The sequence below is a fragment of the Nyctereutes procyonoides genome, unplaced genomic scaffold (assembly GCF_905146905.1).
Source record: "Nyctereutes procyonoides isolate TBG_1078 unplaced genomic scaffold, NYPRO_anot_genome, whole genome shotgun sequence".
NCBI classification, from domain to species: domain Eukaryota; kingdom Metazoa; phylum Chordata; class Mammalia; order Carnivora; family Canidae; genus Nyctereutes; species Nyctereutes procyonoides.
In genome coordinates, this window is record NW_026575126.1 from 63,352,707 (window position 1) to 63,374,966 (window position 22,260).

The 22,260-nt window shown below is 55.3% G+C and overlaps 2 protein-coding genes across 2 annotated transcripts in view; both read left to right on the forward strand.

The window, feature by feature from the left end:
- Positions 1-954, forward strand: part of LOC129519113 (kinesin-like protein KIF19) — a 19,309-nt gene extending 18,355 nt beyond the window's left edge. The window contains exon 11 of the mRNA XM_055339307.1: positions 403-954. Within this exon, the coding sequence (XP_055195282.1) occupies positions 403-819 (417 nt within the window). The 3' untranslated portion in view covers positions 820-954. The remainder of the gene's footprint in view (positions 1-402) is intronic.
- Positions 919-18,733, forward strand: LOC129519872 (uncharacterized). Its single transcript, XM_055340700.1, has 8 exons — positions 919-952; positions 1,088-1,209; positions 2,775-2,902; positions 6,345-6,450; positions 7,034-7,426; positions 9,192-9,321; positions 14,960-15,067; positions 16,381-18,733. Exons 1-8 carry the CDS (start codon positions 919-921, stop codon positions 16,476-16,478), a joined length of 1,119 nt encoding a protein of 372 aa, XP_055196675.1. The 3' UTR covers positions 16,479-18,733.
- Positions 18,734-22,260: the final 3,527 nt, after the last annotated feature.

Below are 22,260 nucleotides of genomic sequence, written 5' to 3' on the forward strand. Positions count from 1 at the left end.
TTGAGGTTGTCCCGGTTGTCTGGTCCCTGGGAGATTGGGGCAGGGAGACAGTGGCCCAGAGCATGAGAGCCCCATGGAGGGAGGAAGTTTGGGTACAGGCACTAGGTTGGCTGGTGTACATTTGAGAAGTGTGCCCCTGGGTGAGTGGTTCAGGATCCTCAGGAACTAGCTAGACTTGGGAGGGTCAGTCCCTTCAGGGTCGGTGAGGTCCCAGGTATGAGAGAATAGAAGAGAGAAAATAAAGGACATGGTTAGTGCAGGGTGATGGCCACATGTCCCCTGAGCCCGTAGATCACGTCATGTTTTCATGGGTACAGGCTGCAAAGCTGAGCCCACAAGGATGAGCACGCATGGGACCTCAGGCCCCATGCACCTGTCCTGAACCCCTGGTCTCTCTGCCAGGCTGGGCTGGAGCAGCGCCTGGCCAATGCCAAGAAGAAGGCCTCACAGCTGGAGAAGCTGCTGCCCACGCAGGTCATCAGTGAGGACCAGCGGGAGGTGCTACGGCTGCTGTGCAGGGCCCACGAACTGGAGGTGGAGAACACAGAGCTGCAGGCCAACAATCTGTGCCGGAGGAACCTCATGTGCCAGAAGGACTTTGTGATCCAGCGCTACCACCAGCACCGGCTGCTCTGTGAGCAGCTCATCCAGGATCAGTGGCAGCTGATTCAGGGTGAGGCCGCCCCATCCCAGCCCCAGAGGGACGAGGCACTGCTCATGGTCGGGGACAGTCCCAGTCCCCAGTGGCCTGGGGGCGGGGGGGGACAGCAGTCAGCCTTCAGCCCTCCCCTGTCCCCGGGCCCCTGTGCCCGGTTATGAAACCCTCTCCAGGTGTACGGGTAAGCGAGGAGTAGCCAAGCACAGTGTGCAAGGTGTGCTGCTTCATGTGAGGGATCCAGGCACAAGCACACACATGGCATGTATGGCACAGACCATACAGGGGGCAGTGAGGGTATGGAAACCCCACCGTCTAGAAAATCCTCCTTCATCAGTTTGGACTATTTGCCTTCAGACTTCCATAAAAAAGAAGACACCATCTTCTCCACAAGTAGGGCTGTCACCCACGCCTGCTTTCCCGGCTTCGCAGGGGGTGGCATCGCAGTGCCGGAGTCCCTGGCCAGGCGGCGCTGCCTGTACTCACGGGAGCTGGGCGCAGGCTCGCTGAACCGCCTGCTGCTGCTGCACGCCGTCATGTCCAGCTCCCTGCGGGTGAGTCCCGTGGACTGTGGCACCGCAAGGGGACCCTCAGGGACCCCCCACCCAGCCCTGAGCCAGGCGCTGGAGCCAGCAGCACTGGGCAGCCAAGCCAGTGGCCGGGCTTCCAGGAGGTTTAGAGAGGCCCTGAAGGTTAGCGCTCCTGAGCTGAGCATGAGGTGGACCATGGTGCTTCAGGGACCCCAGGAACGGCATTCTGGGGAGCCTTGGCTGGATCTGGTGTGTTAGCTCTCCTTCAGGGCATGCTGGCAGTCTCCTGCATGGTGGGTGGCATCTGGTGCCAATTCTGGGGACTCCTGAGGGAAGAGGGCTGGGGCAGGGCTGTGCATCCACTCTTCAGACAAAAGCTGTCATCACTGACTGCACCCCTGCCTGCAGCTACGGCCCCCCACCCCCCTGCTCCACCTTCTCAGGAGAGTAAAGGGGAGCCCTCCAGGCTTCAGGCAGAGTGGGTGAGGGGCAGTAGCCAGAAATGTGGCATGGGGAGGGGTCCAGGGATCTAAGAGCACATAAAGCCATGTCCCACCCCTGGTTAGAGGTCCCCGATCCGAGGGCTGCTGCTGCTGCCAGCAGGGGCTGTGTCCCCATCTGGACTCCTGCTCTTCCCGTGTTTCCTGTGGACTGTGTCAGTCTCCCCAAGACACCCTCAGGTTCACTTCTTTATAAAAGGTATTACACTAAACCAGAACCATCCCCATTAAGCGACCCCTCCCCAGCCCCTGGCACCACAATCTTCTTGGTGTCTCCACGGGTTTGATGACCCCAGGGACCTGAGAGCCCTTGTCCTTCCATGACTGGCTTATTTCACTGAGTACGACACCCTTCTGGTCTGTCCCTGTGGTGGCCGGTGTCAAGACGTCTTTACTATTTAAGGCCGAGAGAGGGATGCCTGGGTGGTTCAGTGGTTGGGTGTCTGCCTTCGGCTCAGGGCCTGATCCAGGGATCTGGAATCGAGTCCTGCATCGGGCACCCTGCGTGGAGCCCGCTTCTCCCTCTGCCTGTGTCTCTGCCTCTCTTTCTCTCTCTCTCTGTCTCTCATGAATAAATAAATCTTAAAAAAAAAAAAAGGCCGAGAGATACTCCGCTATGTGGACGGGCCTTGTGTTGATGCCACCATGGACTTGGGGTACGTCCACCTCTCGACTGTTGTGTGTACCGCTGCCATGAACGTGGACGTAGAAAGATCTGTTTGAGTCCCTGCCCTTAGTTCTTTGGCTATAAGCCTGGAAGTGGGATTGCTGGGTCATGTGGTGACTCTGTATGGCTTCTCGAGGGCGTGCGGGCTTTCCAAGGTACTCTGACAACAAGCAATCTGCCTGTGCACCACTTTCACTCAAGGGTCAAGGCTATTCCCTGACGCTCCCTGGTGCTTGCCTGTGCACACAGCATCCTTTCTGACTCTGTGCTGGGGAGGCCCAGTCAGAGGTGAGCGTCCCTGCTGGGTGGTTTCTTTCCAGCGATAGTGGCCAGGCGGATTTCTGTGGCCCCTCGCAGATCTGTGCATGATGCCTGTGTCCACAGTCCGTGCCGCCTCCCTCAGCTCCTCTTTCTGGCCCCAGGATGGCTCTGTTCTGAACACATCCCCCCCGCCGCCGGAGGAGGCCAGCCGAGACCAGCTGGACGACAGGAAGGACCTCCCATGGGGCGCCCAGTTCGAGCTGCCACCCATGCTGCTGGAGACAGACAGGTACCTGCACTGTCCCCTCTTCCGACCGGGCATTGCCATGCCCTCAGCTGGCGGAGTGCAGCAGTAGGGACCAGAGGCCGGCCCTGGGGATCCTGGCTGCAGAGCCTCCCCTCGGGAAGTCCATCTAACGTTGCTTAAGATGAATAAACATATCCCAGGAGGCGCTAGCTCTGCAGGGTGGTTATGAGGCCAGGAGTGGGCTGCCAGAAAGGCCATTTTCACTTTACGTGTATTTTGTTCATGCTCCGCCGCTGTGTCCCACCCTCAATGCTTTTCCCCTCTCTTCTGTTGACTTTTCTTCCAACACCAGAACAGACCAGTAAACCCAGCACTCACTGACTCGCCCCCTGGTTTTCACGTTAGCATTTGGCCAGTTTGTGTCCTTGTCTGAGCCACTCGGGCTGCCTGACCTGATGGAATGTCCAGGACCAGGGGGCTCACCGTGGCCACTTACTTCTCACAGTTGTGGAGCTGGGTGTCCAAAATGGAGGTGTGGCGGGGTGTCGCTGTGGCGAGGAGCACACGGCCGCATCCAGGCTCCTGTGGTAGAGACCGTGCACCTCCTCTCTTGGGGGACACGGTCCCTGAGGACCTGAGGACACAGGGCCCCACACACTGACCTCCCGAAGAACCCTCTCCGGATACAGTCACCAGGGTGTCAGATCTTGGGGAGGACACAGTTCAGGTCAAGTCGCTGTGGTCACCTGGGTCACAAACATTGTGACATTTCCCCCCAGTATGTCAGTATGCAGGTTCTGCAGCTGGGACTCCTCCCTTTGTGACCACAATGCAGTCAGTTAGCATCCTAGCAAAATCAGCGACACATCTTCAACATCCTCTTATCCTCCCTAGGGTCACAGTTCTCCAGGGTTGCCCCCAATACCTTGGCAGCTGGTTTGTCTAAATCAGGGTGCAGTGAAGGCCGGGATGCTGCATTTGGCTGCAATGCCCAGGCTTGATCCATGCCCTTTGGGGGAATGAGAACACCAGGGTCCATCTTTGGTGCATGCACACATGTGCATATGTGTGTTTGTGTATACACGTGTATGCATATGCACATGCATGGTTTGTGTGTATGTTTCTTTGTGTGTGCATCATTGCATGTTTCGTATTTGTGTGTGTGTCATGTGTTTCATGTGTGTCACATGTGCATGTGCATATGAAAACAAAGTGCCCCATCCCCCCAGTCGAGACTAGATGCCTCATCCACCTGCTCCTGGGCCCATGCTGCCTTCCTGCTCTTGGCTCCCACCTATCTGAACTTGCACTTGGCCCATGATTAGAGAAGATGGGTGTCGACCCCACTCTGACACAGTGCTGATTGTAGGTCGCTTGCGAAGTGAGCCCCCCACCTTCAGGCCTCAGTGTAGGGAGGAGGGGGCTCTCCCTGCCTGTTACAGAGCCATTGCTGCAGCAGCTGGAACGGTAGCCACACAGCAGGCCAAGCTACCTGCAGGCCATGTGCTGGACACTGGTCCATGTTCCACACAGCACAAGAGGAGCTGTGTCACCCGGCAGACAGGGTGTGCTGCTGCCACCCGCTGCCTCAGCTAAGGCATGCAAGCTGGTTCCCTTGGCAACAGCTAAGGCCGGCACAGGGGCCCTAGTAGGGAGGAGTCCCTGGGACCCTGCCCACAGGTAGTTGGCAGCTAGGCTTTATGTCAGGCTGACCAGTGCTTGAGTCCCGGGGATGCCATTCATCCGTGCCCCAGGATCCTGGTCAAGTGGTTGGCTGGCCTGAGCCTCAGGCACCCTGTGTCTAGACGGGTTCAATGATACCTCCCTGCAGGGCTGCGCGTGCCTGACACAGTGGGGACATGACACAGAGCTGCCGTGATGATGACAGCCTAATGTGAGCGGGTAGAGGATGGGAGCCGGTCCTCGCATGTGAGCAGGACTTCCGGGCCAGAGCTGGGCCTCTGTCCCCGTACCCCTTCCAACTTTCCTGTTGCTTTTGGTCCCGATTCAGAATGCTTTTGGCTGCAAGTAAGAGAATTTTCAATGTGAATGACCTGATCTAAACAGGGTGTGTTGTCTGATGAGAATTTGGAGGATGAGTGGACTTGGAGCTACTATTTAAATGACTAGATGATGCCTGTGTCCTTGGCATGCAAATAGTGTCTCCCCTTCGGGTCAAAGAGGTTGCCACTGCTCCATAGATCGTACCTCCATATAACCACACCTCAAAGAGGAAGGGAGGGCACAGGTGGTCTCATTCCACAGGTGGAAATAGGATTGGAGGAGCTCAGGAGCTTGCTGGAGGTTCACCATGAGGAAACACAGGCCAAGCATTTGTCTCTAGTTGGGGCTCCCGGCCACGGTGTTAGGGAGCCCTGCACTCTGCAGGTAGAATCCCTGAGGCCTCCCTGATCCACACAGTGCTTGAACACCCTGTGTCATTGAGCTCGCTTGTGGTCTTCCCAGCAGCTCAGCTTATTACCACTCCAATCTCGAAGATGGGAGAGCAGAGGTCAGGGGCATGGGGACACTCATCAGGAAGCCTGGGTATGATGCATGACACTTTGTTCTTATAGTCATTGATGACCTGTCTTGATGGGAGGCTGCTAGAAAACCCCATTCTTACAGACCCATAGGATAGGGGAAGTTCTGGCTGGAAGGTTGTCTGTCTGGCCTTCCCCTTCTAATGGCCCAAGTCTCCCTTCCACATGGGTCCTGGGAAAACTCTGTGTCTGCTCCAACCTCCTCTCCTTGCTGTGCCAAGCTGCTCCCTGCCCTAGGGCCTTTGCCCATGCTGTCCCTGGCAAGTTTTTCTGCCAGCACTCAGCATAGCTCTTCCATCGCCATCCTTCGGGCCTCAGCTTAGACGTTTTGTCCTGTTCTGTTTCTACCACCGCTGATCTAACACCAGTTGGACATGCTGCAGCCCAGTTCTTTTTTTTTTTTAACATTAAAAAAAATTATTCATGAGAGAGAGAGAGAGAGAGAGAGAGAGAAAGGCAGAAACACAGGCACAGGCAGAGGGAGAAGCAGGCTCCATGCAAGGAGCCCAATGTGGGACTTGATCCCGGGACTCCAGGATCACGCCCTGAGCTGAAGGCAGACGCTCAACAGCTGAGCCACCCAGATGTCCCTGCAGCCCAGTTCTGGCACGAACCCCGCCCCCCCCCCCCAGAGTTGGCACAGTACCCACTGGTTAGGGCCTCTGTCCTCTACAAGATTGACCCCATGTCAGATGCCAGATTCCCTCTCTGTCCAGCTGACTACAACCTCGGGGTTCCTGCAGCCCCCTCAGGTTTGGTAGGGACTCAGCTCCTGTGCCCAGTGTGACCTCTGACCATGGCAGCATACAGACGCCACTTGCCCTGGCCTGATGCAGGCTGTGGCACCCCGGGGTTCAGGCTCTGCTTTCCTCGGCTGGACAAAGGGCTGAGGGGCCCTTGCTGCTGGCTCAGCAGCTGCCTCTGTGTGTCACCCACAACAGTGGCTACAGGTCGTCACAAGGCACACCATCAAAAACGCTGGGAAAGCAAGATTCCCTTCTGCCCCCGCCGTCCCTCCGCATCCTGCTAACCCCTCCATCTCACGAGGTTCGTGTGCAGCCCTAACCAGGGCCTGGCCTGGGCTCTGGTGAGGCCTCCCCTGCCACTGCAGAGCTGTGGGGGGAGGGGGCACAACAGGTGGAGGGGCTTGGGGGTAAGGGGAGGATGTGAATATTCACACCTCTATGTCAGGAATTCCGGGCCTTTCCTGTGAACTGCCTTTAGAAAGCTGCCTGTCTCGTGATCACTAGTGATAAGGAGTGAGTGCGCTCACTCTGGATCTGTGCTGAGGACAACCCCTGCCCCACAGGGAGCCCTCTGCCCTAGCGGGAGCTCTGGAAAGCTCAGGTCCCCTGGGGGAGGCCCTATCTGTGACCCCAGGTGGTGTGTAAAGGCCCTGGGCCCTCTGCCTGTGGGAGTGCCTCCTGGGCGTCCCAGATCCAGAGATGGGCTTCTTCAGGCACCTTCCTTGGCCCTCCCCTACCCCCACCCTGCACCCACCCCCCGCTGCTAAGAATAAACCACTTGCCTTGAGTCACTAGCCATGAGTCAGCTTCAGGGTCCAGCCTGGGGCTGGCCAACCAGAGTGGCCCAGTGCTGTCTGACCATCCCTGCTGCTGGTTCCCTGCAGCAGTCGAGCTCCCTAAGTGTGAAGAATTTGGTCTCCAAGCTGTGCTCCCCCACTGGCCGGGACCTGGGCGCCTCGCTGGTGGCAGCGGAGGCTGGTGGCCTGGCCCTGAGCGCTCAGGCCCTCAAGGAGATGGCCGTGAGCACCAAGAGCATTGCCCTCATCGCGGCCACCCGGCGCTCCAAAGCACAGGACCGCGAGGGTGGCGGTGGCCGCTCCTCCATCCGCCTTCTGGAGGAGATGGCCCTGGATTCCAGGGACCCGAAGGCCAGCGTCACCCCAGACCCAAGCCCAGCAGACAGGAGGTGGCCCCTCGCCAGCCCGGGCAGGGACTGTTCTACGGAGAGGAAGGCCAGGAGGAAGCGGTCACCCTCCCTCACCTGGAGCATGCCGACGGTGGGTAGACACTGCCTGGCCACCTCGCCCAGTCCTGGGGTCCAGCTGGGACGGTTGGGGGGGGGGTCGGGACTGGCTCCCACAGTTACAGTGGATGCAGGAGGGCCCCAGGTGCAAAGTAGTCGGAGGGAGGACACCCAGCCCCACCACCCCTTCCTAATAGGAAGCTGCATGTGTGCATGGTTTCTGTAGGCAGGTCACAGTGCAGGCACCAGCTCCTGATCTGTTTCCTCCCTTAACATTCTTTCATAAATTCTCAAGTGTCTATATGATATTTGAATTTTAGCCCTGAAAAGATACACCACTTGGTTCTAGCGCATGTCACTAAATAGTAACCATGTGAGTCGCGAAGCACTGCCCACCACAAGGTGCCCCTCTCTGACCAGAGCCTGGTACCAGGCCTGGCACTCATGGCCTCCCACTGCCAGGGCTGAGCTCCACGCGCAGTCCCATTGCGCAGCCACTTACGGTTGTCTGCTCCCTGTTCCATGGCCAAGAGGTCGTCTTTCATTTCTGACCACTTCAGCATCCCTTTATGGGCAGTGTTCTTCATGTCTAGTTAACTTCTTGGGACATTGGACAATGTTGACCTCTGAACTCTCAACAACATTTAAGCAAAATCCAGCATACAGCAGAGCGCCACACTGATTGCTCCCTGGCCACACTGATCCCTTGCTGGCCATAATGATCACGGTGGTGTGAAGTTATACTCGCATGGGGGTAGGGTGGGTTTGGCATGGGTTCCAGTCTGTGTAGAAGTGGTGTTCCCTTGATGAGGTTTCTTTCTGTCCTATACTTGGTTATATAAACTGGAGGAAGTGAGCAATTTTTTCTCCGGGCAAGCTGGCTGGTGGCCAGGGACCAGACAGATGTCATTCTACTCCTGCCAGCCACACAGTAGACATTTGCTGATTCACACTGAAACCACTCTGGTAATCACTCAGTAGGATTAACGGTAGGACTGTAGCAGGGGTCAGAAGGTGAGGATACCAGTCAGGGCTCTGCAGACAAATGGAACCAGTAGGATGTGCGTGTGTGTGCATGGCACAGATGCTCACACACTCAAACATACATTCACATGCACACAGGTCTCACACATAGACATACACATCCACACTCATAGGCACACACACAACATACATGCACACATGCACATACATACACAGAGAAGAAGGTTTATTATAAGCAGTTGGCTCACATAATTTATGGAGGCTGACAAATTCCAGAACCGGGGTTGGCAAGCTAGAGACAAGTTCAAGTCCAAAGGCAGGAGAAAAACAAAGTTCCACTCAAGGCAATCAGGTAGGAGGGGGCTCCCTTACTCTCAGGAGAGTCAGCCCTTTTGTTCTATCTAGGCCTTCAACTGATTGGACAAGGCCCACCCACCCAGCAGTGGGAGATCTGCTTTACTCAATAGTCGATCTATTTATTTTATTTTATTTTTTAATTTTTTTTAATAGTCGATCTATTTAAATGTTAACCATTTAAACCTCCATTCTGGGGCTACTGAGAGTTAAAAATGGGGAGGAGAGACAACCAGTAGCCAGTAGAGGATCATTCATTCACTTATTCATTCATTCACTCACTCATTCATTCCTCTCTGGGGGTTGGATGAGAGCATGAACAGTAATTCTGCTTCTGTCCGCTGAGGTCCTTCATGGCCTGCAGCAGTCTGCCGCACAGTAGGTATTTAATCCATGCATGGCTTCAGCTCAACATGACCTTGACATGTCACTCCTTCCCCGCCCTGTGCTTGTCCCTGCAGGCAGCAGAGCATGGGGCTGAGAGCCAGCCATCCCCAGCAGTCCTGCAGCTCACCAAGTCATCTGGAAAGAGCTTCTTCCCTCCCGTCCCCGCGGCCTCCAAGATAAAACCCAGCCTCAGTTCCCACACAGGTACAGGGTTAAAAAAACAAAACAGCATACTGGGGTTTCATCTGTGTCTTAAGACTCTGGGCAGCCCAGGTGGCTCAGTGGTTTAGCACCTGCCTTTGGCCCAGGGTGTGATCCTGGAGTCCTGGGATCGAATCCCACATCAGGCTCCCTGCAGGGAGCCTGCTTCTCCCTCTGCCTGTGTCTCTGCCTCTCTCTGTCTCTCAAGAATAAATAAATAAAATCTTAAAAAAAAAAAAGACTCTGCCCCTCCTGCCTCCTGCCAAGGGTAGATCTTTGGAAAGTGTGACAGTTTGGGCTGTTACCAGCTGTCTGCTCCTTGGTGTTAGTTTCAGGTTTTCAGTGCAGGGAGTGGACCAAGGCCACTGGCTTCATGAGAACAAACATTCCCAGGGGCACTCAGTTTTGCTTCTGGCCCTTCCTGACACCCTGACACCCCAACATTTTGAAATGGTGGTTAAAAACACAGCAGGCTGCCTGTGTGCAGTCTGTCTTGGTCTAGGTTTGAATTCTAGCTCCTGTGGTTGTTACAGTACAGGACATGCTCATGGTGAGAACTTTGGAATATAGATAAAATTATAAATGGAAGAAAACCACCCATAGGATCCACCATCCAGAAGCAGTGGCCATGAGGTGGCCTTGTCCTGGGTGAGCAGCAGTGTGAACACCAGCGCCTGTTGTAGGGACAGTGTGTTGCTGGCATATCACAGTAGTAGACGTAGTAGAGTGGAGGTGTCGGTGCTCCTCCAGGGGTGCCCACAAACTGTCCCTGGCCTGCAACAGAAGGCCAAGCTTTTATTTTTATTTTTTTTTTTAAGATTTTATTTATTTATTCATGAGAGACACAGAGACACAAGCAGGGGGAGAAGCAGGCTCCATGCAGGGAACCTGATGTGGGACCCGATCCCGGGTCTCCAGGATCACGCCCTGGGCTGAAGGCGGGCCTAAACCAGGATCACGCTGGCAGCGCCTGGGCTGCCCAGAAGACCAAGCTTTTAGAAAGGCGTGTGGCAGTTTGGCGGTACCACCACTTGTGGTAAATGGCCTGCCATCTGTCTTTTAAAATTTTTCCAATTAGTCTTTCTAGTGATTCATTATTGTTATTTTTGCAAAAGTATTAGTCCCATATGGGCTGGAGAAACCTAACAAGCAGGCCAGTCCTCACCACAGAAGGGCCTATCCCGCTGGCCACGTCATTAGAGCTCACTATTGCACAGTGCTTACTGTGTGTGAGGCACTGGGTGAGTGTCAGCCCACCTGTCCTCATGGTGGCTCTGTCCCCATGGTCCAGAGAAGGAAACTGAGGCACAGGAGTTCAGGGCCTTCCCCAAGGTCACACCGCTGAGAGCGAGAGACCTGATGCCTAACTCTCAACCACACTTGCGTGCTTTCCCTCACTTGTTTCGTTATCTTTATTCTTTGCGGGCATGTTACGGCCCTCGCTGTAGATTTCGAAGACCAAGGCAGCAGTGTGCACGGCCACACTGCGTCTCACTGGTGGGTGTGCACCTTGGCACAACCTGGTTCATAGCCACACTCTCAGCCTTCTCAGGAATCTCTGATCTTGGGGACAGAATTCAGATTTACCTGTGATTTCTCAGTTCAGCTCCTGGAACTGCTGGCAGCAACGCAGGCCTGCAAGAATAGCACTTCAAAACCTTAAAAAAACACTTAAAAAAAAAAAAAAACCCACCACCACTTAAAGTGTTCTTTAGCCATATGGGATTTGATGCTTTAAAAGCTTTTATTTACTTATCTTCTTGTTTACGTGCTCATAAAATAGTAATGCTGCCCCAGAGAGCACAGTAGCATCCGGCATGGGAACTCCGAAGTGCAGAGTTGGGCATGTGCCCACCACTCTCCTCCTGTCGGGCAGCCAGGCATGCTGGACGCCAGTGCCCCAGGTCCTCACTGGGAGGGGCCCGGTGATGGCACCTGCCTGGGAGCGGGGGGCGCTGGGCATCTCTGGAGAGGCCTAGTTGTCAACCGTGTAGCCAAAGTCTCTGGGATCCTGTGATCACCTGTCCCCTGGAGACAAGCTCCTTGGAACCTGTCTCTATGGGTGATCTTCTTTTTTTTTTAGATTTTATTTAGTCATAAGAGAGACAGAGAGAGAGGCAGAGACATAGGCAGAGGGAGAAGCAGGCTCCATGCAGGGAGCCTGATGTGGGACTCAATCCCAGGACCCCGGGCTCATGCCCTGAGCCGAAGGCAGACGCTCAACCGCTGAGCCACCCAGGTGTGCTCTACGGGTGACTTAAAAAGGAGTTTGCTTTTCCCACTGTTTTATTATGAAATTGCTAATGTACCCAGAAGTATGGACAAGAGTACAATAACCCCTGGTGGAGCCATCCCGGCGCCAGCAGCAGGCTGTCCTCTGCTGATTCTGTTTCTGCGCTCCCGCAACACGTTTCCATCTGCTCGTTTGTTATTTGCTTTCCTGGAGAGGTTTCAAGAAAATCCCAGAGCGTGCCACTTCACCCATGAATCTTTCAAGAGCTTTCTGTCTGTGATGACAGAGTATTTGTTGCGCATCACGGCTAGACGAGTTCAGCACGTTTCCCCATGTCTGTGTACAAAAGAAACCAGCCTTTTCCAAAGAAACCAGAGTGGACTGTATTGGCCCCCTCAGTTGGTGAGAAGGGGGCAGAGCCTGAGCCCCCAGCTTGGGGGAGGTGCTGAGCCCGGCTTTGTGGGCACCCCTTCTCTCGACTGTGTCTGCAGAGCCCCACAGGGCACAGAGGCTCCCCCCTCTACAGCTGCGTGTTTCTGTGATGGAAGAGTTAGAGCCCGTTAGCATCAGTGGTCCTCCTGCATGCTCAGCCGCTGGTCCAAACGGGTAAACTGAGTGGAAGTGATGTCTCCAGGCCCATACCGCGTGTCGATGGTGCAGCCAGGGCTGGTGCTCCCGGGGTCCCGCCACTGGGCCTGAATGTCTCTGCCTGGGGGAGGAACATGCGTGTCCTTGGCAGGTGTCCAAGGAGGCCCTGCAGGAAGCCAGGGTTACCCGGGTGTTCTGTATCTCTGGCCTGTGCAGGGAGCTGTGGGTCACCACTGGTGGCGTCTGCACAGGCTGCAGCTCCCCTGGGGCAGGGTCCTTGGGCCAAGATACCCTCACAGTTTTTTTTTTTAAGATTTTATTTATTCATAAGAGACACAAAGAGAGAAAGAGAGAGAGAGAGAGAGGGAGGGAGGGAGAAAGGCAGAGACAGGCAGAGGGAGAAGCAGGTTCCATGCAGGGAGCCCAATGTGAGACTTGATCCCGGGTCTCCAGGATCACACCCTGGGGTGGAAGCAGGTGCTAAACCACTGAGCCACCCAGGGATTCCCGAGACCCTCACAGTTTTAATGTGACTGCATGTTCTCTGTTCAGGGCAGTGGTGTCACTGGCCCTGGATTCATGCGTGCCGTGAATCACGTCTGGGTGTGCAGCTTTGAGCCACAGTCCTGGAGGCCTGTGAATGGGGGAAGAATGGCCATCACCGAGTGGACAGGGCATGGATGCCAGGAGATGTAAATGTATCTCCTCATTTATCACTTGCAGAAACCCTACCATGTATGTGCCCACTTCACAAAATGATGGGCAAGGAGCAGAGCTCACCCCAGCCACTCCTGTGCCCGTCCATGGCGGCCCAGGCCTGAGCCCACACAGGTGCTCCTGCACTTTGCTCTCATCCCTGTCCTGGGCCGAGCACAGGGTCTGTCTTCCCCATGCTCTCTGCCAGCTTGTTCGGGGAGCATGAAACCTGTCCTGAAACCGTCCTAAATGGTGATCTGATTCCTCTAGATGAGGAGCTCTTGCCCCCCGATCAGGCACTACTTAATCGACATCCCGAACTGCTAGGGATGTTCATCCCTAAAGCAGTGATGACAGGCCAAGCCCGGCCCTGAGCTTAGAGGAGACTGGTCAACTGGCACCGCAGTTTAAAATCATGTGAAAGTCACATTGTGCACAAAATGTAGAAGTCCAGCTTCTCCTGTGAGAGGAGGGGCTGGACACAGACGGCTCCCCCCATCCCCACCTTCAGCGCCTGATGTGGCCGCTCTGGACATTTGTCCTTGCTGACTGCACCGTGTCAGCGCCCACAGTGCCCACAGCGCCCCATCCTCTCCCCCACCCTGCCCCGTGGCTGCTGCTGGATGCGAGCTCCTGTTGACCCTCTTCTGTGGGCTCCCTGAGTGCAGGGACGTTAGGCTCTGTGTGCCTGGTAAATACAACAGATGCTCAACAGACAACAGATGGATGGCCAGACAGATGGACGGCTGCCTCCCCACACTGAGGCCAAGGGCTCGGTCACATTGACCGCTGGGCTCGCTGGGTCTCTGGCCTCCTTCTCTCATCGCGTCTCCCGACCAGCTCGTGTGCGTCTCCCTGTGCTGGTCAGGAGCCTTGTTCAAGTCCGACCCACGTTCTTTTCAAACTGCGGTAAAACTCATACACAGAACTCCGCATTATAACGTGTGCAACGCGGTGGCATTTACTATGTTTACAGTGTGGTGGGTCCACACCACTGGGAGGTTCCAGAACCTTTCATCACCCCAAAAGAAGACCCTGAGCCCCATTCCTCCCCCTCCATGCCTGGTTAGGCCCTGGCAACACTGATGTGCGTCTGGTCCACACGGTCGGCCTGTTCCGGCCCCTTCCTGCAAACAGACTCCCATGACATGCGGCTGTGGGTCTGGCTTCTTGCACGGGGCGTCCCCCTCTGGGCTGTGGCAGCAGCAGCACGGGTGCCCTGGAATGGCCAGTGGCCGAGGACTATTCCTTCAGCCGCAAGACACACGTTGTGTCAGGTCCGTTGGTGGTTTCCACCTCTCAGTCTCCGTGAATATCGGCGTGTGGCTGCTTACACGTCTGTTTCCGGGTCTTTGGGGTAACACCTGAGAGTGGGTCTGTAGGTCACAAAGCAATTCTCAGTTTAATTTTCTGGGAGACCACTGCCCCGATTCCCATGAGGGCGGCTCCATGTTGCATCCCCACCCAAGACAGTCCTGAGTCTCTGTGCTGCTCCTGCGGGCTCAGGCTGTCACCTCTCCTGGGACAGGAGAGAGAGAGGAAACAACCAGACCCCTGGACTCCCTGTTCCTTCCCCAATTCTCCCAGCAGCAGCGGGCTCAACCCGCCCCCCTCTCGTGGGGACACAGGGCACATAGGTGCCCGGGGCAGGCAGGTGTTGGGAAGAGAACAGAGTGGACAGGGCTGACCACAGGGCTGGGGGTCGGATCTCAGGCTGTCAGGCGGCCTCTGCACCTGGGCACCCAGTGGGGTCTGGGGAAGACACCTGCTCCCTCACTGCTTCCTCTTCTGATTAAACTCTGCTCCGTAAACCAGGAAACCCTCCCCATTGCTGTGGCTGCTAGCAGCAAACAGGGGAAGGAGAGGGAAGGAGAGGGAGAGGAGAGTGTGGTTGCTGGGGGAGGGAAAGGGACCAAAGCCACCGGGGAGGGGGAGATAGGATGTTCCAGAAAGGACAGGGCTGTGGGGGGTACAAATGAGGTAGCCTCACCAAAGAGCCCGCTGGGCGCCTGTAGGTCCTAAGTGCCCTGCACCAGTTGTTCAATGTTTCCTTTCAGGCCTCACAGGGGTGGGAGGTGGGGGGTTGCTAAAATAATGTTCTCTCCTCTCCCATTCACCGTGTAGATGAGAAGATGCTCCAGATGCCCGAGGTCAGCTTCACCTTCCCCAGCGCCACGTGGCAGAGCAGCCCGGGCCCAAGCAGGGCCCCACTCCTGCCCCGGGACATCCGAGGTCAGTGCCTGAGCAATCCCATGGCTCACGCGTCCCTGTCTGCCCGCCACCCCCGAACCGGCCCTGCCGCTCCCCTCGTGCCCCTGCCACGTGCTCAGTAGCCATGCTCACCCGCTGGCCACTTAACAGGACGGCACAGGTCTAGCCACAGGCAAACCCACCACGCCAGCCCGCGGCTTTCATTCAGAAACAATACTGGTTGCTTCGTGTAATCGAGAGTTAAAACAACCTCCCAGAGAAGTTGTGCTAATTTTCCACATTTGCCCGAGGCACCGTGAAAGTGCCAGTTTGGCCATAACTTGTCAGGCCTGAGTGTTAACCTTAAAATACAAAGGACGCATCCTATTCCTCTTCTCCTGTGTCTTGATGACACTAATGCTGAATCCCGGAGACAGTTTAAGCCGTGTTAGCATCTGCGTTCCTCCGTGTAATCCTCACCCCAGCCTGGGAGACATGTGCTGCCTGAATCCTTTCTGGGGATGGGAGACTCCCTCTGGCAGCACTTCCTGCCCTCCTCCCCACCTCCACACTAGCACACAACCCGGCATCTGGAAGGAGGAGTATAAATCAGCAGTAGGCCTAAAGCCCACCAGGGAGGGAAGTCCTTTCTTTGATCTAACCTGGATCTGTCTTACTGTACCTTTAACCTATTCCCTCCTGTTACTGTTTCAGAATAGGTCAGGAACTCCTCATTACCATGCCCCTCTTTTCAAGTGTTCTTGGGGAAAGGGTCTCAAAAGTGTTTGTTGCCCATGCCCTGGGGCCAGTGGTACGGGCCAGTTTATTTTTTATTTTTTTTTAGAGATTTTATTTATTTATTCATGAGAGACACACACAGAGAGGCAGAGACACAGGCAGAGGGAGAAGCAGGCTCCATGCAGGGAGCCCGATGTGGGACTCGATCCCGGGACCCCGGGATCACACCCTGGGCTGAAGGCAGGTGCTAAACCGCTGAGCCACCCAGGCTGCTCCTAGGCCAGTTTAAACAGTGTGAGGGATGGGAAATCCTCCCAATGACTCCCCAACTCCAACTGTGTGTGTCAACTAAGGTGGAAAAAGTGACTGAGGAGGTCCCGGGGACAGGCCTGTGTGAGCAGAGTGCAGGGGAGCGGGGCCCCAGGCTGGGGAGGTGCGGTCCCACAGGGGACCCCAGCACAGGTGGGGCTAAGAAAGGGAAGAATGCCCACGTGGGTCCTGAGTCAAGTCTGGCTGGCAGCTGAGGCCAGGACCAGGACACCCACCTAGGGACCCAGCCGTCGGGACCCTGGCTTTACTGGCCTCGACCACGGACTAGAGTCTCCCCACTCCTGCAGGGTCTACAGATAGTGGAGGCCGACACCACAGCCCACTGCCTCCCAGCACGCCCCACAAGCCCCGGGGCAGCGCCAAGCGGCCGAGAAGGCCACAGTGAGGATGTCAGCCAGAAGGCCAGGCATGCGAGGGAAGGCCAGAGAGGCCAGCCCCAGGCACAGGGCTCTCTCTGCCCTGGAGTTGGGTTCAAGAGATGGAGCCCTGGCAAGGACACTTCAGGGGGCAGCCAGCCAGCTTCCCACTGCTCTCTGTGCTGGCGGCTGCCTCACCAACCGTGTCAGAGGGAAGGCCGTTGATGGAACATCAGAGCCCTTCTGAAGGACATCTCAGGAGGAGCCTCAGGCCTCATCTGGGTCATTCCCATTTGTGAGTGATCTTCCCAGGATCACTCCACCCCATAGTCTCTGCTCTGGGAGAATGGTTTCCCTCTCCACCTGATTAGGTGAGACCCACCCACACTGCAGCAGGTCCTCTGCTGAACCCGACATCTCCTTACTGATGTATTTATTTTTTAAAGATTTTATTTATTTGTTCATGAGAGACACAGAGAGAGGCAGAGACACAGGCAGAGGGAGAAGCAGGGAGCCCGATGCAGGACTTGATCCCAGGACCCTGGGATCACAACCTGGGCCAAAGGCAGATGCTCAACCATTGAGCCACCAAGGCGCCTCTCCTTACTGATTTAAATGTTAATCTCATCTGAAGAACACCTTCACAGCACCACTGACCGCTGATGTTTGATGAAACGCCTGGGTATCATGGCCTGGCCATGTTGATGTTTCAAATTCACCCTCATGCCCCATGGGCCTTGGCCAGCAGAGTGACACCATCCTGTCCCCATGTTCACATAGGCTCTGGGGGAAGCCTGCATTGGGGAAGCATGAGAACACTCCCCATTCTCGTGACCCATCCATCCTGTCACTGTGTTGTAACGTCCGTCCCCACACACCACGGCATGGAGGACATTGAAGCAGAATCGTCAAGGAGCATGAAGCCAGCCGTGTAATCTGGGAACCCAGAAATCGAGATCCTAACTTTTTGTCAAGACAGGAAAGTCCGGGAAACTCTGAGCACCACTCGTGGAGGGCTGAATCATCGCCTTCTCCAGCTGTGCTTTCAGCGCTTGCTGTGGCTTTCAAACCACTGCCTACATCTCGGACTCTCAGAGGCATCCCCATTTGGAGGTCATGGGGACCAGAGCTACCTCCGATGCAGCATCCGGTGGAATCTATGGGTTTTAGGAATCAGCTTGTTAGCACATTAGGGCTGGAAGGTAGAGGCGTGTTGTTGTCTCACGGCCTGAGCAGTCAGCAGGTTGGCTTGGACCTGTGTATGCCTGGCACATGGCAGACACCCTATAAGTGTGCAAACCGCACAGCTGGATGCCATGCCCTCTCATCGTAGGACCTGCAGTCAAGGAGGAGCTGCTGGGCCTTCTGGAAGAGTGTGTGGAGGTGGGGAGGTCGGTCCCACTTATCTTTGGGGGCTCTGCTGTCTGCTTGGTGCAGACCTGCCAGGGGCACCCTCTGATGCTCACTTCCCCTTCCCTGGGGGAAATGCTGAGCCTGGGGGGCAAGGATGACTTCTGCTTTCCTGCCCTGGCCCCAGATCCCGGGTAGGGCAAGAGTTACTGGTTGCCCCCTATATCTGCTCACTTTGTTCCAGGATAATAGAACCCCTCATTTTTAGCTAGTCAAACAGCTCACAAAATAAGGACTGTATCTCCCAGCCTCCTTTGTGGCTGCATATTGCCATGTAACCAAGTGACAGATGGGATACAAGCAACTGCTTCCAGGAATCTTCACCACAAAGGATAATACGCATTTTCCTCATGCCTCTTTCCTTCTTCACTTCCTCAATCATACTGCCTGGAATCTGGATGTGATGGCTGGAGCTCTAGCCACCGTTTTGAAGCCTTGAGGACAGAGGTCTTGAGGACAAAGGCCATGCCTTCAGGAGGATGGAGTGGGAAGTTGGAAGGAGCAGAGATGCCTCTCAGCATTGTTACACCCTACCCACAGATGAGAACTTGAGAGGAATAAATGTGTATCCGAGGCTCACCTTGTCTTAGCTGATCAGGGAGGGGAAGCCCAGGCAGTTGGCAAGTTGTGGCCAGAGAAGTCCCTGGTAATTTTGTGGAATGACATCAACAGATTAGAAATGACAGCATGGTGGGACGTGGGGTCATATAGGGGCCCCAAGTTCTTCCTAGGCTGGTGTGAACATACAGAAGGAACTCCTGGTCTTTCTGCACCCTGCCTTGAGCTGGGTGGAAAGGTGGGTCACAAAGAGAGCTGTAGACCGGGAGGCTATGGACTGGCCCAGGCATCTGAGAGATGGCTGAGGAGGCACTTACATCGGGGGAGTAGGGGTGGTATCCCAATCTCATAGGGGGGGTGTACTAGGGTTCTCCAGCAAAACAGAACTACTGGGGTATGTGTATGTGTGAAGATACTTGGTCTAGGGAACTGGCTCATAATTGCGAAGGCTTGGCGAGTCCACAATCTTCATGGTGGGCCAGCAGGCCAGAGGCCCAGGGAAGTGCCACAGAAATCCTTTTTCCTCGGTGAAGCTCAGGCTTTTGCTCTAGTCCAGCCTTCAGATGGTGAGATGAGGCCCACCCACGTTGTGGAGGACCGTCTGCTGATTCACATGTTAATCTCACCCCCAAACACCCACATGGGAACATCCAGAATAATGTTTGACGCACATCTGAGTGCCATGGCCCAGCCACATGGACATGTAAAATTTGTTGTCCCAGGGTTGTAGGGGGACACAGGACCAGGAAGAGCCCAGGGTGGAGAGGTTCACAGCCCCTCTGGGCCAGTGGTTGACAGCTGGGGAGGCCCCTGAGCTCAGGGTCAACCCAGGTGATGGAGGTGGGGTGGGGGGGAGGATCTTGAATTTGGCCCAGTTTGAACCCAAAATGACTGAGAAAAATAACACAAGCATCTGAATATCCCCAGGGGTTGTATTTGGGTGCATTGAGCTCATGTGACTGTAGAACTTGCACCTGTGACAGAAAGGTCACACTGTGATCTCACCACTTTAGAAAGGCAGAAAATTATATAAAGGGAGCATTAAGAACGTCCTTCCCCACCTGTGCCTTTTTGGAGGTAAATCCCCTTTAACAATTGGGTGCATGCTCTTCCCAGTTTTCCCACAAAATAACCCATTAAGAAGTGTCTCAGCGTAGGTCCCCACAATTGCAGAGGCTGTCACAAGACCAGGACGCAGGTGGCTTCTTTGGGAGGTGATGCCAGGGGAGCAGGGAGGCCAGACCATGTGAGACTGGGAAGGGAGAAAGCCACCATGCCCATGGGTATCACCATGGTGCCTCTGTGGGCAGCAGGAGGTGAAGTTTGCTTACCAGCCTGGAATCAACCCCCAAGCACCAGGGAAGGGGATCCTGGGGGCACTGGGCCTGCCTTAGGCTGTGTTTGCAAGTGGCCCAAGCATTCTCTCCCCATCCCCAGCAGTAGAGGAGTCCCTGGGCAGAGAATGGAAACTGATGCAAAACTCAGAGCAAACTACATTTCGGCCACATTGGATCTGCCTGCAGGCTGCAGCTTAAGGCCAAGGTGAGGCCTGGGGGCCAGAGGCATCCGGGATGAAAAAATCCTTTACATACATACTCATGCACAAACGTGTGCACACCCCCATGAACTGGTCTCCCGCCTCCCACCCTGCTGTTGCTCACACTGTCCCCTCTGCTTGGAAGCCTTCCCCACCCTCTCTGCCACCTTCTAGTCCTTTCCCAGGAGGCCTCCTCTTCTTCCCTGCTGGGCCAGGTACCTCAGAGCCTCCCCTGGCACTGCACTCACCCACCACATTTCTGTCCCCACCACTGTACCTTTGGCACAACAGACCAGCCCTGCCTTACATCTCTGTGTCCTCCCTGGCCCCGAGCAGGTGCCCATGGATGGGATGGAGGGACAAGGGAGGGAGGGAGCAGGTGTGGGCAGGTACTGCGCTGAGAGCAGGAGGTGCAGGGCCGAGGCCCTGACCTGGGACAGCTGTGTGTGGTGGGAGGTTGGTCCCTCCACAGCCAGTATGGCACACTGGGAGATGTGCATATGTGTACACATGCACAGCAGCCATCCAGGTGCTTTCCTGGGCCTGTGCTGGGCCCCAATCGAGGCAAGGGAATGCAGGCATTGAAACAAACAAGATGTCAAAGAAACAAGAGGGTAAATCTTTATCCAGCCCCTAACCTCACTGCAAGCCCCTAGGGGCTGTCGTCAGCTTAAGGCCTGGGGATGTGGAGCACTACGTTGGGTATTCATGCCCAGGTAGCTGAGCTGGGATTTGAACCCAGGGTGTGTGGTCTCTTCACTTGTGACCCCTGGAAGCCAGGCAGGATATGCTGGGCAATAGAGAGTCACAGCATGTTCACAAGCAAGAAACACAAGGGTGGCTCACAGCAGCTCGGTGAAGGTGAGCTGAAGGCTTGTGGACAAGGAATGAGCATGTTAGAGAGTCCTTTACCGTTTGAGAACCTGGTGAGATCCTGTGGTTGCCATCCATGTCACATATGCACACCTGTGTGTCTACCCTCACCGGTATGTGCCACGTGGAACAGCCACGGAAGGAAATCCTGGGAACGGGTCACTGTGAGGGGCTCAGGGGCAGGTGGGCAGGAGACTCCTTTTCATTGCATGCATTTTCTATGCATTTGGATCTTGTTTTCCTGTAACTTCATGTGGGGAAAAAAAGGAATTATTTTTAAAAAATAACAATTGTTCTATATGCTGGTGAGGGCAGCTCTCTGAAATATACCAATAGAGGTTCAGAACAGCACGTATGATAAGCTCTTATGTCTATATGACAATTATATAATATAACATATGCAAATGTGGTGGTGGTGAATTATTTCTCCAAGAATTCCCGACACAAAGACAGAAACCCGTGCTCCGTTTGTGAGGCCCAAGCCACTGATCAGAGGGAGGGTGGAGCTGGGAGGAAGGAGCAAGCCTCAGCCCTGGAAATGGATTCTTTTTGTTCTACAGACGGATTCTCCCCCAGTTTCTGGTCTGTTCCACGGGGCCCCTCCCAAGAGGGGAGGCAGCTCTGTGCCGCCCCTGACTTTGTGGAAGGCACCCTTCCTGGAAGGTTTGCTGTGATGCTCAGAGCATCAGCTTTCTCCTCTGCCTGCGGCCCAAGGTCCAGGTGGTGCAAGGGCACCAGGTGGGTTAGGGAGGGAAAGGAATCCGGAGGCCCAAGGAGGGAGCCAAGTGAAGCCCCAGTAGGCATAAGTGCCAAGGATGCAGTCACCACTGGGCAGACACATGCTGGCCGTCTCAGAGTCCACATTGTAGAGGAGGTGCGGGCAGAGAATGAGTGGTAAGCACTCTGATGAAATCAAGCTGCAGGGCCACAGTGCTTGGTGGGCTACTTTAGAGAGGCTGGTCAAGGAAGGCCTCCTAGAGGAAGCACTAGGCTGTGCAGAGCAAGAGCAAAGGCCCTGGGGCACACTGGTGGTGTTGGCTCTGATAACATAAGGCAGTAAACAGCAGAAGCCCTGAGCTACATCAGGAGGTGCTATGGCCTCAATGTCTGTGTCATCCTAAAATTCATACTTTGAAATCCTGACCCCCAGTGATGATGGTATGAGGAGGCGGGGCCTCTGGGTCATGGGTCATGGGTCACTGTGCCTGGGTCATGAGGGAGGAGCTCTCATGAATGGAACCAGTGCCTTCATAGAAAAGGCTCCGGGGAGCTCTCCAGATCCCTCCACCATGTGAGGACATGACGTGAAGGTGCTGGCCATGAACCAGGAAGAGGGCCTTCCCCAGAATGTGGCCATGTGACCCCTTGGTCTTGGACTTCCAGCCTGTAGGACCGTGAGCAGTAAATGTGTGTTGTTGATAAGCCTCCCGCCT